The 12364-nt window shown below is 34.0% G+C and overlaps 2 protein-coding genes across 2 annotated transcripts; both read left to right on the top strand.

Annotated features, from left to right (window-relative positions):
• Positions 1-5496: 5496 nt before the first annotated feature.
• On the top strand, positions 5497-6048 carry LOC149545672 (putative 2' cyclic ADP-D-ribose synthase BdTIR). The gene has a single exon (XM_089793818.1). The coding sequence runs from the start codon at positions 5497-5499 to the stop codon at positions 6046-6048; it is 552 nt and encodes a 183-aa protein (XP_089649944.1).
• A 383-nt stretch (positions 6049-6431) lies between these two features.
• On the top strand, positions 6432-10424 carry LOC149545671 (disease resistance protein Roq1-like). Its single transcript, XM_089794284.1, has 4 exons — positions 6432-7485; positions 7584-7919; positions 8049-9647; positions 9841-10424. The coding sequence occupies exons 1-4, from the start codon at positions 6541-6543 to the stop codon at positions 10345-10347; spliced, it is 3387 nt and encodes a 1128-aa protein (XP_089650410.1). The 5' UTR covers positions 6432-6540; the 3' UTR covers positions 10348-10424.
• Positions 10425-12364: the final 1940 nt, after the last annotated feature.

Raw genomic sequence — 12364 nt, 5'->3', positions numbered from 1 at the left:
CTACATGTTCCTTTGTGAATGCGTTGAAGTAAAGAAAATCTATGGAAATAAGTTGATTTAGTGTACTCATCACAAGCCTTTCTATATATAATTCAGTACAAAATCCATTAGGCAGTTTAATGTGAACTTTTAAGTGGAAAAAAAGCTTAATGGGTTTCAATAGTTAAAAAAATTTGTCAACACTTCCGCAGAAATTTGGCAAAATTGACCATAGAAATTAATAGATAGAAAAACTATTTAAATTTTAATTAAGAAAGAGAAAAATTAACAACATATAATTTGGGCAGGCTTCCTGGAGGCACAGACATGGTTCGTCAGGAGCTTTCTCAGATTCTGGCCTCCAGAACATGTTCCTCTTTGCTAGGTCCAGATGTTTTGGCTTGGGGAGGTACCTTGTCTAGTAAATATCATGTCTCTACTGGGTATCAAGAGATAGCTAGACAATTATTTGGGGATGCTGAGGTCCCGTGGTGGAAGCAAGTCTGGAATAAATTTTCTTGGTCCAAGTGCAATTTTTTCATGTGGCTAGTTGCTCACAATCACTGTCTTACGTGGGACAATCTTTGTAAACGTGGATTTCAGGGACCCTTTTATTGTGTTTTGTGTGGTAATGGGGAGGAGTCTATCTCCCATATGTTCTTACATTGTTCCTATTCTATTCAGCTATGACACCTTTGGTGGACTGCTTGGGGTTGCTCTTGTAGGCATGCTTCCTCTTTGCCTGAGTTCTGGGCCCACTAGGGAAATTCTCCCTCCAAGTCTTCTCCTCTCCATGATGCTTGAATTGTTGGCCCATCATTTATGCTTTGGCATATCTGGTTGGAGAGGAATCATCGAATCTTCCAAGATGTTCGGCTTGGTGTTTTGCATCTTTGGTGGAAGATTTCACATTCTCTTCAGGAAACTATTCAAGTGAAGTGTGAGCTTGATGGGGGTATGAATCCGGTTGATCTTGCTATATGCAATTGCCTCAATTTTCATCTTCAGGATGGGGCTGCAGCTCAAGGGTTTCCTTTTGTATCTAGGCAGCCTCAGCATCAGAGGAAAGGTCAGGTGAATCGGGATGGGCATTGGACTCCTCCTCCCTGTGGAGTTCTAAAAATTAACACTGATAGTTCTTCCCGAGGGAATCCAGGCCCTGCCAGTATTGGGGGAGTGGCTCGGTGCAGTTCTGGTGATGTCAAATTCTTTTTCTCAGTTCATAAGGGTGATTACACTAACAATCTCATGGAAGCTCAGGCTATTTTATATGTTGTGGAATAGTGTTGCTAGAGAGGATGGAGTAAGATTATTTGTGATTCTGATTCCCAAGTGGTGGTGAACTCGCTTTCCTCACAGGAGCTTGAGGATGTTAGTTGGCAGCTAGCCACTATTGTTAATCAGATTATTCTCTTTTCTACTTCTTTTTAGTTCATTAGGTTCACTTATATTCCTCGTGAAAGAAACAGAGCTGTTGATTGTTTAGCCAAATGGGCTTCTAGTCATGATCCGGGTTGGAATATTATGGTTCGGGGGCAACTTTCCTTTGAGATGGTGCGAGAATTTGATAATCTTGTTGCTCACGATCGAGCTCCTTGTTGAGCTCTTCTTGTTGTATTTCTTTCTGTCTTAATTAATTTTTACCTCTCTTTTTTTGAACCATTTGAAAGAAAGCATGTGATCTATCATTTAAAATCTTACAATGTAGTATATTTGAAACGATTTTCTTTTAAATCCTAATCCGGGTTCAAAAACCTACTTCCAACCATAAGGCATGGCAACGTGTAGCTCCACCAGGAACATAAGTGAAAGTGGACCTATGTTCACAAATCTTAGAATTTGGCAATTAAAACTAACTCCACTCCTATAGGAAGTCCATAAATTGCAAAAATATATAGGCCAAAATGAGTTACAGTGGATATATCTAGATAGATATTCCAAGCTAGTCTTGGATGTCCTTATTATTATAAACTAGTTCCAAATTGTTAGAATGAAATTAATTATCTTCTCTGCACAGACCAAAGGAGACCGACCCAATGACCAACTTTTATCGTGGGGTTTCTCATATCTTTAGAGTTTCTTCTCTACCTTGTTTTCTAACTTGGTAAACCCAAATATGAGCTCTACAAATCACAAGGCCAGCTTATTCTATTTAAAAGGAAATAGATATTAAATTCTAACATTACTATAGACTAGAATTATTTGGAGGATTGATGATAGACACTTGAAATGGATGGTAGAAGATAAGGTTGGCCTACATTGAACATGTGCTGAAATTTCTCCACGATCTGTGCCGATGGATTAGTGGGATGCTAACATGAGAGTGTGAGAGAGAGATGCCAATATCAATCAAAACTCTTCCAAGTAACCTTTTAATTTGACCTTTTCACTCTCCCAGATTATGATATATGAGTTATGAAACGTCTATCTTCAATCAATTAAGTTAAATCTTTTTGATGAATAGTTGCAAAGCAACACAAAAAGAATTCTATGGTTTCCATCGAAATTATAATTTCAATCTTTTATAAAATTATTTTGGATGATATAAATCGTCATTGTTCAAATTATGTAACTTTATTAAAAGAATTACTTCCAAATTTATTATTATATTTGATTGACTTAATAAAAACAAAAACAAGTGCTACATAATAGCTTGTATTTGTGTATAATTTAAAGTAAAATACTAAAAATAAAAATCTAATGATTATAAGAAAAAAAATTGAATTAATTGTAATAAAAATATTTAATATTATGTAATTAATATTCTATTGACATCTTAATATTTGAATAATATTTTTAAATGCAGATTTCATAGTTTTAAAAAAAAAAATTATTAAAAAATTATCAATATTTGAAATTTCATATTTTTAAAAGTATATATAAATTTTTGAAAATTTATTATTTTTAATTTATTTTAAAAACTATTTATAATTTAAAATATTTCCTAAATTATCATGTTATTATTATATTTATATTAAACTTTTGTTTGAATAGAAAAATTATAAAACATGTTTAATATTTTTATATAACTTTAATAAAATTGAACATTCACTCAAGAGGAAAAAAATATTTTCTATTGGATGAATTTTTCTTTTATAATTTTATTCGTGAGGAAAATTCTATAAAATCCTAGCGAATCATTCATTATTGATGAAAATTATGGACATAAGTACACATGCATAGAAACCATGATGTATATTTATTATTATATAGAGCCTAATTAATTATCAAACTTGAAGGTTAAATTTATCCTACTTTTATCATTACAAGCTCTCTCTAAATTATTGAATGGTGGCTTGGAGACAACACTCCTATTATTTATAATTATTGGATGATCCTAAATCTATTTGGGGCTAAAGTAAGAAAGGATAAAAAGTTCCATAAAATTTCTTCACAATAGATACAAAAAATATATATACTCAACCTATAACTTAACTTAAATTGTTAGAAAATATTGGCGAATATGACCATTGACTAAGGAAAGCCTTGGAAATCATGAGTTAAAATTTTTAATTTACCAAATGGAAAAATTAGAATCCATTGGTGAACTCATCACTAAAAAATAAATAATTATATATTATATTTGTGATTGGCCTAAGCATGGGGTCCCTAATAATTGAGATTAGCCAATTGGTGAATATTAGCCACTAAAGTTATCCTTGGTAGTAGTGCTTTTTGAAGTCCACTCCGAAGTATATGAACCAATCAAATCAATGTAAATGACTTTAATGATTTTATAATTAAAAATTTGCACATATAAATTTAGAAAAATTAAAAACTAAAACTAAAAATACTTACATTTGATTAGTTGAAATACAGAATATTAATTACTAGTTATGAATACGTGATTGCAATCATATTAGTCTATGTCGAATGCAATATGTTCTAACAAAAAATACATATTAAATTTGTCTAATAAAGCTAAAGATTATATGAAAAATAATTAAGATCAATAATGATAAAATGATATTCATTGCAAATCTTTTAAATAATTGCATATTCATATAATCTATAAATAGTCTCTATATAACAAAATTATAACTAGCAATTGCACATTTATGTACGTGCAACCATGAGCCAATAGGAGTGATTTATTTTGTAGCTTCTTGAGAAGTATTGAATATAACAAGACATGAAAGGTTACTATGATTGTACTAAGTACATGAATGGATATATACAAGGACCTTATGAATATTAACCTTTAAAAAACATTATGAAATCATTACTCACATTACTTCAAACTTAATTCTATTTTAAGTGTAACCATGAATACAATATTTCTCTTGTAACTATGACAGAAATCCAATCCTAATTGAACGGGCTAATCCTAACCTTACTTGAATCTTTACACTTAACCTATAGATTAAGATAATGGTAAGGATTGAGTTACAATTAAATAATGGTAAACTTTAGGACATACATAATATTTAGTGTTAGGGTTTAAAGGTTTGGATGAGGTTGTGTATATGAGTTAGGAATATAATGATTATTAGACTATTGTTAGCACTATAGCTAGGTTTAAGGTTTTAATCATTATTTTAGGCTATGATTAGGTTTTAGGTTTAAATATATTTCTAATCATAACCCTAATCTTAATTGTACTACTAATCCTAACCTTAAACCAAGTACTCAATTAGAATTATAATTATAGTCCAAAATCTAACACTTCCCATAAGACAATTCTTATCTCAATCTCTAACCATAACCTTTACCATAACTATTAGTCTAAGCCAACTCATAACTTAACTGTAATTATCGTTCAACACTAACAAAACCTAAATACAATCTTGAGAAAAAACATATAGTTATTTTAAATTTACTTGTCTAACATTATTTCTAACTATAATATTAACCCTTATCCTAAGCTTCACCTCATAATAAAATGATAAAATGATATTTATTGCAAATCTTTTAAATAATTACATATTCATATAATCTACAAATATTCTCTATATAACAAAATTATAAATGTTTCTTTATATAACAGAATTATATATTATATGACACATTTGATTCCCGTTTTAATCTACATCCATCATGCAAACAATCTATGATTATTTTATATCATTAAATTAGATTCTACCGATTGTATTTCGTAACAATTCTAATTGACGACGGCAGTCCATTCCTCTGAAGCCCTCGCCTAATTTATTGTTTTCATCGTATGGCTATGCTTTTAAATTCCACTTTTCTATTCCTTTCTTGTTTGCTTTCGTTATATTAATTGTCGTCGGCTAAATAGCCGAAAAAATGTACCGGTTTTTTAATTTATTAATTATTTTAAAAATCAATTTTGGGCTGCATATTAATTTACGTATTTTTATTTCAGGACGAACGTAAAAGGTGATTAGTCTTCTTTCGTCGTCCTTTCGAGGAAGGACGCGGGTAGATCAAACCCCTCTTTTCTTTTTAAAACATATTTTGTCCTCTTTCTTCACTATTTCTGTCTTGTTGTACTGGACGACTCCACTAAATCAGTTGCCTGCTTGTTTTTTTTTCATGTCCATCCTCACAACTATGGCTTCTACAACGTCATATCGTGATCGGCAACAGAATGCTTTTTCTGAAATTGGCTGTTCGAACAAAAGGAGAAAAGTGGATCAATCTTCCAAATTCTATGATGTGTTCATCAACCACAGAGGCCCCGATGTCAAACTTACTCTGGCTACTAATCTTTACAACTCTCTTAAGGAGCGAGACATAAGAGCATTCCTTGATTACAAGGAGAGAGAGCTTGGAGATTCGCTGACTTCGACTATTGAGACTGCCATCTCCTCTGCAAAGGTACACATTGCCATCTTTTCTAAAAGATATGCAGAGTCCCCCTGGTGCCTGGCTGAGCTGGCGCTCATGTTAGAAAGCAAGGCTAAAATTATTCCCGTGTTTTATCAAGTGGAACCATGGGAAGTGAAGCCCAGTGACCTCCGTCACATTGAAAAGGGAGTGTATAATAATGCATTTCTTAATTATGAAAAGAAGGGAAGGTATCTGGACAAGATTGAAGAGTGGAAGGAAACCCTTCAAAAAGTTTCCTATACCATAGGCTACGAATTCAAAAGTACAGGGTAAGTTTTCTTACTATTTTCAGTCTATTTGACAACCTTTTCTATTCTATAGGTCACCGATTCAAAGTATAGAATAAGTTTCTTTTTTTTCTGATTATTCTTAAAGATTATATATTAAGGAAAAAATTAAATAATTTTGAGAATCATTTTCTAATAATTTTAACTATTTAACACTTTTAATTTAAGAATCTTTGTATATAATTATTAAACCCTCTATTTTATCTTGAAAAACTAAATAAAAATAAAAAAATTTCTCTCATAAAATTCCTTTTTGGACTCCTACAGTTCTTGTGACTACGAAGAAATAGTGTCCGCTGTAGAAAAAGAAGTACAAAGAACGAAATATTTGCATGTTGCCAAACATCCAGTAGGACTTCATAAGCTTGTAAGAGATTTTGAATGGAAGTGCCTTCTTGATCTTGTTCATGATTTTGAGAGCCAGTGCCGAATAAACATAGTAGGAAAAAGAAAGGTTAGTGTGGTTGGCATTTTCGGTATGGGTGGGGTTGGGAAGACAACTCTCTCCAAAGAGTTGTATAACCAATATGGATCAGACTACACAAGAAAATGTTTTCTGTCTGACGTTCGCGAATCCTCTGCCAGGGGTGAACTACCTAATTTGCAAACCCAGCTGCTTGAAGAGCTCTTCCGTGAAAAGGATCGTAGATTTCGAAATCTTGCGGAAGGGACAAGCTGTCTGATGGATTACTTTGAAAAAGGCAGCCATTCGAGCTTCCTAATTGTGTTAGATGACATAGACCATGTAGACCAATTAGAAGCTCTGATACAACCAGTGGATATATTAAATAGTTTTGGTAATCATCTCGTAATAATTACAACCCGTGATGTAGGGGTCCTTGTGGTTTCGGGAATTGAGGTCGGTTATCATTTGAGAGGATTGGATAGAGAAGATGGGAGGGAACTGTTTTGCTGGCACTCTTTCCGCCAACCCAAACCACGTAGCGGATACGAAGATATTGTAGAGACTTTCGTGAGCGTGTGTGGAGGCTTGCCTCTGTCTCTTCAAGTTCTGGGCCGGCACGTGTCTGGTAAAGATCTGCTCTATTGGAGAGCAGAATTAGAAAAAGTCAGGAGGACATTACCCAAAGATGTAAAGAAGACATTGAAGATAAGCTTTGATTCATTAGATTATGAAGAGAAACAGGTTTTCATGGATGTAGCATGCTTTTTCATTGGGAAATCAAAGACAATGGCCATGACTATATGGGAGGGGTCTGGATGGAGCTCTCACCATGCTTTGCAAACACTAAAAGATAAATGTCTTATAGAGGAAGAAGAAAAAACGCATGGTTCTCTCAAGGACAGGAAATCGGGATTTGTTTTGAGAATGCATGACCACTTGCGGGATTTGGGAAGAGAAATGGCAAAGGAGCTGAACCATCCTCATCGGATGTGGCATTCCCAACATCTGAAATCTTTGGTATGCTCACGCTTCCTCCAAAGTTCTATTTCTTATTGATATTTAAATTTGAAAGTTCATACAGCTACACAAATGTAATCCGCGTTGTGTAAATGCAGGAATTAAAGGGATTCCAAAACATCCTAACTCAAAACAAAAGCAGGTGTTTCCATTGCATTCGGGACGAATCCATGCGTTGTCAAATTACATATTCTGTAGGGGAGCCGAAAGATAGTTCCCAAACTTTGCTCTGGCTTCATCTTGACTACCTAAAATATAATGAACTTATCTTCAATCCAGACATGAATCCAAGCATTCCATCTTTTCTCTGGCGTCGTCCTGTGGTGAATACAGATATAAACACGAGCATTCCTCCATGGATTCCTCTTGAAAACTTGCAGTGTTTGAGAATCAGTGGTGGGTCTTTCCGAAGACTATGGCATGGTGATATGCAGGTATTTTGTCCTCCATTAAAAATCAGGTCTTTCATTACTGTTAGACATAGATATGCATTATGTTATGATCCTCTCTTGGCTATTGGGCACAACAAACTTATCAAATTTATATTTATTTTTTATTATCAGGCACCTGCCCATTTAAAAGAGCTCGAGATTGTTAGAACCCGTCTGGAAGAGATTCCAGATTTGTCTGGAAAATCAGTTCATATGGAAGATGCAGTTTTAGATGGTAATGAATTTCAAATGTATATTTCGTCTTTATCAAGATCTCATTATAGCTGCTTGGAGAAAATTGAGCTTGACAATTGTAATGAGCTTCAGAGCATTATGCTGCCAACGACACTGGTCAGACTCTCTCTAAAGAGCTGTAGAAATTTGAACAGAGTAGCTGGTAATCCTACAAGGCTTATAGAGTTGTGCATTAATGATTGTCCTGAGCTTCAGGAATTGCCAAGCCTTTGCAGAGTGATCTGCGTGAAGAAGGTTGAGATTAACTCATGTCAACAGCTAAAGAAAATTACACTCCCAACAACACTCATCAGTGTGTCTATAAAAAGCTGTAGAAATTTGCAAAGAATACACGGTGATCTTTCAGAGTGTGCAGAGTTATACATTAGCGATTGTTCTGAGCTTGAGGAGTTGCCAGGCCTTTGCAAAGTGAACTGCTTGAACAAAGCTGAGATTTACTCCTGTCATAAGCTAAAGAAAATCGCACTTCCAACAAAACTGATCAGTTTATCAGTAAAAAGCTGTAGAAATTTGCAAAGAATACATGGTGATCTTTCAGCGTGCAGAGCTTTCTTCATTAATGATTGTCATCACCTTGAGGTGTTTCCAGATTTCGGTAGAGTGAGCTGCTCCGAGCAAATTGAGATCAAGTCTTGTGATAAGCTACATGATATTACACTTCCAACGACATTGATCAGGTTGTCTATAGGAAGCTGCAGAGATTTGCAAAGAGTAGCTGCTGGTCTTACAAATTTGACAGTATTGTATATTAATGATTGTCCACAGCTTGATGAATTTCCATGTTTTTCCGGACTAGGCTGCATGCAGCAAATTAGGTTCTACTCTTGTAAGAAGCTAAAATTCATTCAACTGCCAATTGCACTCATTAGTCTCTCTGTACGAAAATGTAGAGATTTGCAACGAGTGACTGGTGAGGTTACAAAGCTTACAGCATTGTATATTAGAGATTGCCCTGAGCTTGAGCAGTTACCAAGTCTTTCCATAGTGAGCTGCTTGGAACAAATTGCAGTTTTCTCCTGTAAGAAGCTAGAGCAAATTACATTGCCAACTACACTCACCAGCCTGTCTATACGAAGTTGTAGAGGATTGCAAGGAATAACAGTAAATGGTGATCTGGCAAACCTTAAACGGCTTATTATTGCCCACTGCCCGGAGCTTGAGGAGTTTCCAACCATTTGTGGGAAGTGCGAGTTCATGACTGTTGTAATTGATTCTTGTGAGAAGCTGCAGACCATATCAGTTTGTGAAGATTTGCAAACTGTATTAAATGGTAAAGATTTTCAAATTCCATCAGATGGCAAAGGTTTGCCAATTACATCAGATGACAAAGGTTTGCCTTTGCGAACTAGATCAGTTGGTCAAGGTTTGGAAGACTTGACAACTACATCAGCTGGAGAAGGTTTGCATGCATCAAAATATTTGAGACTTTGGTATTGCAGTAATGCCATAATACAAAATTCTATCCATATGTTGAAGGTAATGATTCAATATTCAAATGATTTCAAATAATTAAATTTCTGAATTATGACTCTTAATTAATCTTTATAATTACGATTTGCAAGATTGATGTTCAGCTTTGTTTTGCCATTTATTACTACATATACTCTATTATATTATCATGAGATGTCTCAAGTGATATGTAACTGTAAAAATCATAATTTGTTTTCAGAATGTGCCATGGAGAATGGATATGATTGGAAGAGCCACGGTTACAGCCGAGTCAACTTTAACTGGGCTTCAGATAAGTTGTGGTTCTAATTTTGGCGTAGGAGCGGTCCGTCCTTGCATAAATTATATTCCCAACTGGTCAACAGTGAGGTCAGTTATCGCATGCTTTGTTGTCATCGGTTTGTGCACTTCAGAGCCTTATATGAGAAAGTTACTATCAAAGTACCACTACTCCGAAAATGATTATAGATATGACTATGAATTTGACTCTGATTCCGACTCCGACTCCGACTCCGAGTCTTATCATGGGCTTAACATGCGTCGTGGAAAATGGATAGTTACAATGGTGGCATCCGACAAATGGAGTTACAGTTGTCTTGAAGAAGTAGAAAATTTATTATGCGATTGTGGAGTAAGGGATGTGGGGTTTTACATGGAGATGAAGAGAGGTGAAGAGGAGAAAAGTCTGCACGTGTTGCGCAGTATTGTTGATAGTCTACATTGTTAATCAACTAATTTTATGTATAGAACTGATGTTAATTATGAATACTGTGCACTTTGTTAAAGTGCAAATTGATTTTAGTCTATGGATTTCCATTTCTTACAGTCGCATATAATGGAAGTGGTAGTGTTAAATACTACGTAATTTCAAAGTGATATTTAGTGTATCAAATGAATCGCCGTAGTTTAAATGTGATGAGCCGAGAATAAACAGGTTACCTAGCTTCCCCTGATACTACAGAGGAAAATTAGTCAACCCTGGTTTCAAATTACTTCAGGGGGGAGACATTGCTGTGGAATAATGCTGGCTAGCCTAGACCACTAGTGATAGACCTAAAACCATTGGAGATCAAATGCCCTCATTCTGGAAAAGAAAATTTTAGAGATTAAATGCTATTGACGTGGACTTAAAAAGGATGAAGACACTGAAATTGTTTGAGATTGGGAACTTTCATTTTTTGAAGAGATCGTTACCTACCAAAGTTCTCTCTAAGCTTATAGATTCTAAGATTGATAAGTTCTCAGTTCTTGAGAGTGTCAGAAAAACTAGTTTTCTTAGAATTACAGAATGTCATCAGCTTGGGAAGTGGTCAAATCTTATCAAACTAAGCTGTCTCGAGCAAATTTAGCTTGAGAACATTATGCTGCCAAAGACATTCGTTAGAATTTCTGTACAAAGTTGTAGAAATCTGTTGAGTAGCTGCAAGGCCAGTCTTAAACATTATACATTAAGGGAAAAAATTAAGCTTGGAAAAAAAAGTCAATTTTGATTTGTTAATACTTTTAGCATAAGAATTAAGTCTTAGTGTGTGATGTTTAAGTCATCGAATTGTGAAAAGCTTATAGAGTTTATATTAATGATTCTTGAGCTTGAAGAGATGCCAAGCCTTTGCAGAGTGAGCCTCTTGAAGATAGCTGAAATAAGATGTAAAAATGCACAAAGAATAGTTAGTGATCTTAAAAATTTTACAGCGTTGTTCATTAATGATTGTTTGGGGCTGGAGGAGTGGCTAGACCTCTCAGAAAATTTATATTTATATTTTTTATTTTTTAATAATTTATAGAAAAATTAGAAAGTTTTAGACATTTCTGATAAATAATGTGAATAATTTATTCAAATGTCTTATAAATAATATAATAAAATACTGTATCAATTTTTTAAATATATAAATCTTGAGTCCACCATAGCTTGTAGTTTTAAATAAGTATCTAAGAAAAGTATTTTAAAAATAAAAAATCTAACAGCAGCCACTCAAAAAATGAATGACCTTCTATCTTAGCTCCAATTGGCTCTATGTTAATTGGACATCACTGCCACTAACTCTACAAATCAATATAGAAAATCCTTCAAATATTACATACTTTTGTTAGGCTTCATCAACAATTTCAAATATTCATTGCATGGGTTAGAAATGGTTATTAGTTCCTGCCAACAAGAAGGAAAACTTATAGAAGCATCAAGTCCACTAAAAAGTTAATAAAAATCTTTGATCAGCCAACAGAATTGAAGTTTTTTTAGGACTTCACTTTTTTATAATGTTCTAATAATTTGTAGAGGAAAAAATTGTTTTTCCACAATGAAAATTATTGAAAATTTCAAAGAGAAATCATTACAATAAAATTTAGCTTGTTTTCTATTATGCCGGAGCCTCCACAATGCTCCAAGACCCTCCAAATGCGCTCTTCCAGAATGCTCTTTGACAAATTGAAATGCCCAAGCCCATTCATTGCGTAGAATGCTAGCCCATTCGCGCTCAGAAGTTACATAAATTTTCTCCTTAGCTGGTTTTATTTTTTAATTTTTTAATATGCAATCTCATTGCTTAACTTTATGCACTGATATTTTCACTAATATTCTGACAGAATGCAGAACAATTTAATCTTTGCAAAACCTTCATAGGGAGTAGCTTTTGTGTAAGTAAAAACCTTGATCAACGTGAATTTTGTTTAAAATTTCAATGGTCTCAACAAAAACTGCTAGTGTGTTGGACGTGCAATCTTATTTTGAAAAAAGAGGGGTAAAA

Source organism: Cupressus sempervirens, chromosome 7, assembly GCF_028749045.1.
Source record: "Cupressus sempervirens isolate cs-2001-9-10 chromosome 7, ASM2874904v1, whole genome shotgun sequence".
NCBI classification, from domain to species: domain Eukaryota; kingdom Viridiplantae; phylum Streptophyta; class Pinopsida; order Cupressales; family Cupressaceae; genus Cupressus; species Cupressus sempervirens.
The sequence above is the reverse complement of the archived record's forward strand: the minus strand, read 5'-3'. Positions and strand labels throughout refer to the sequence as shown.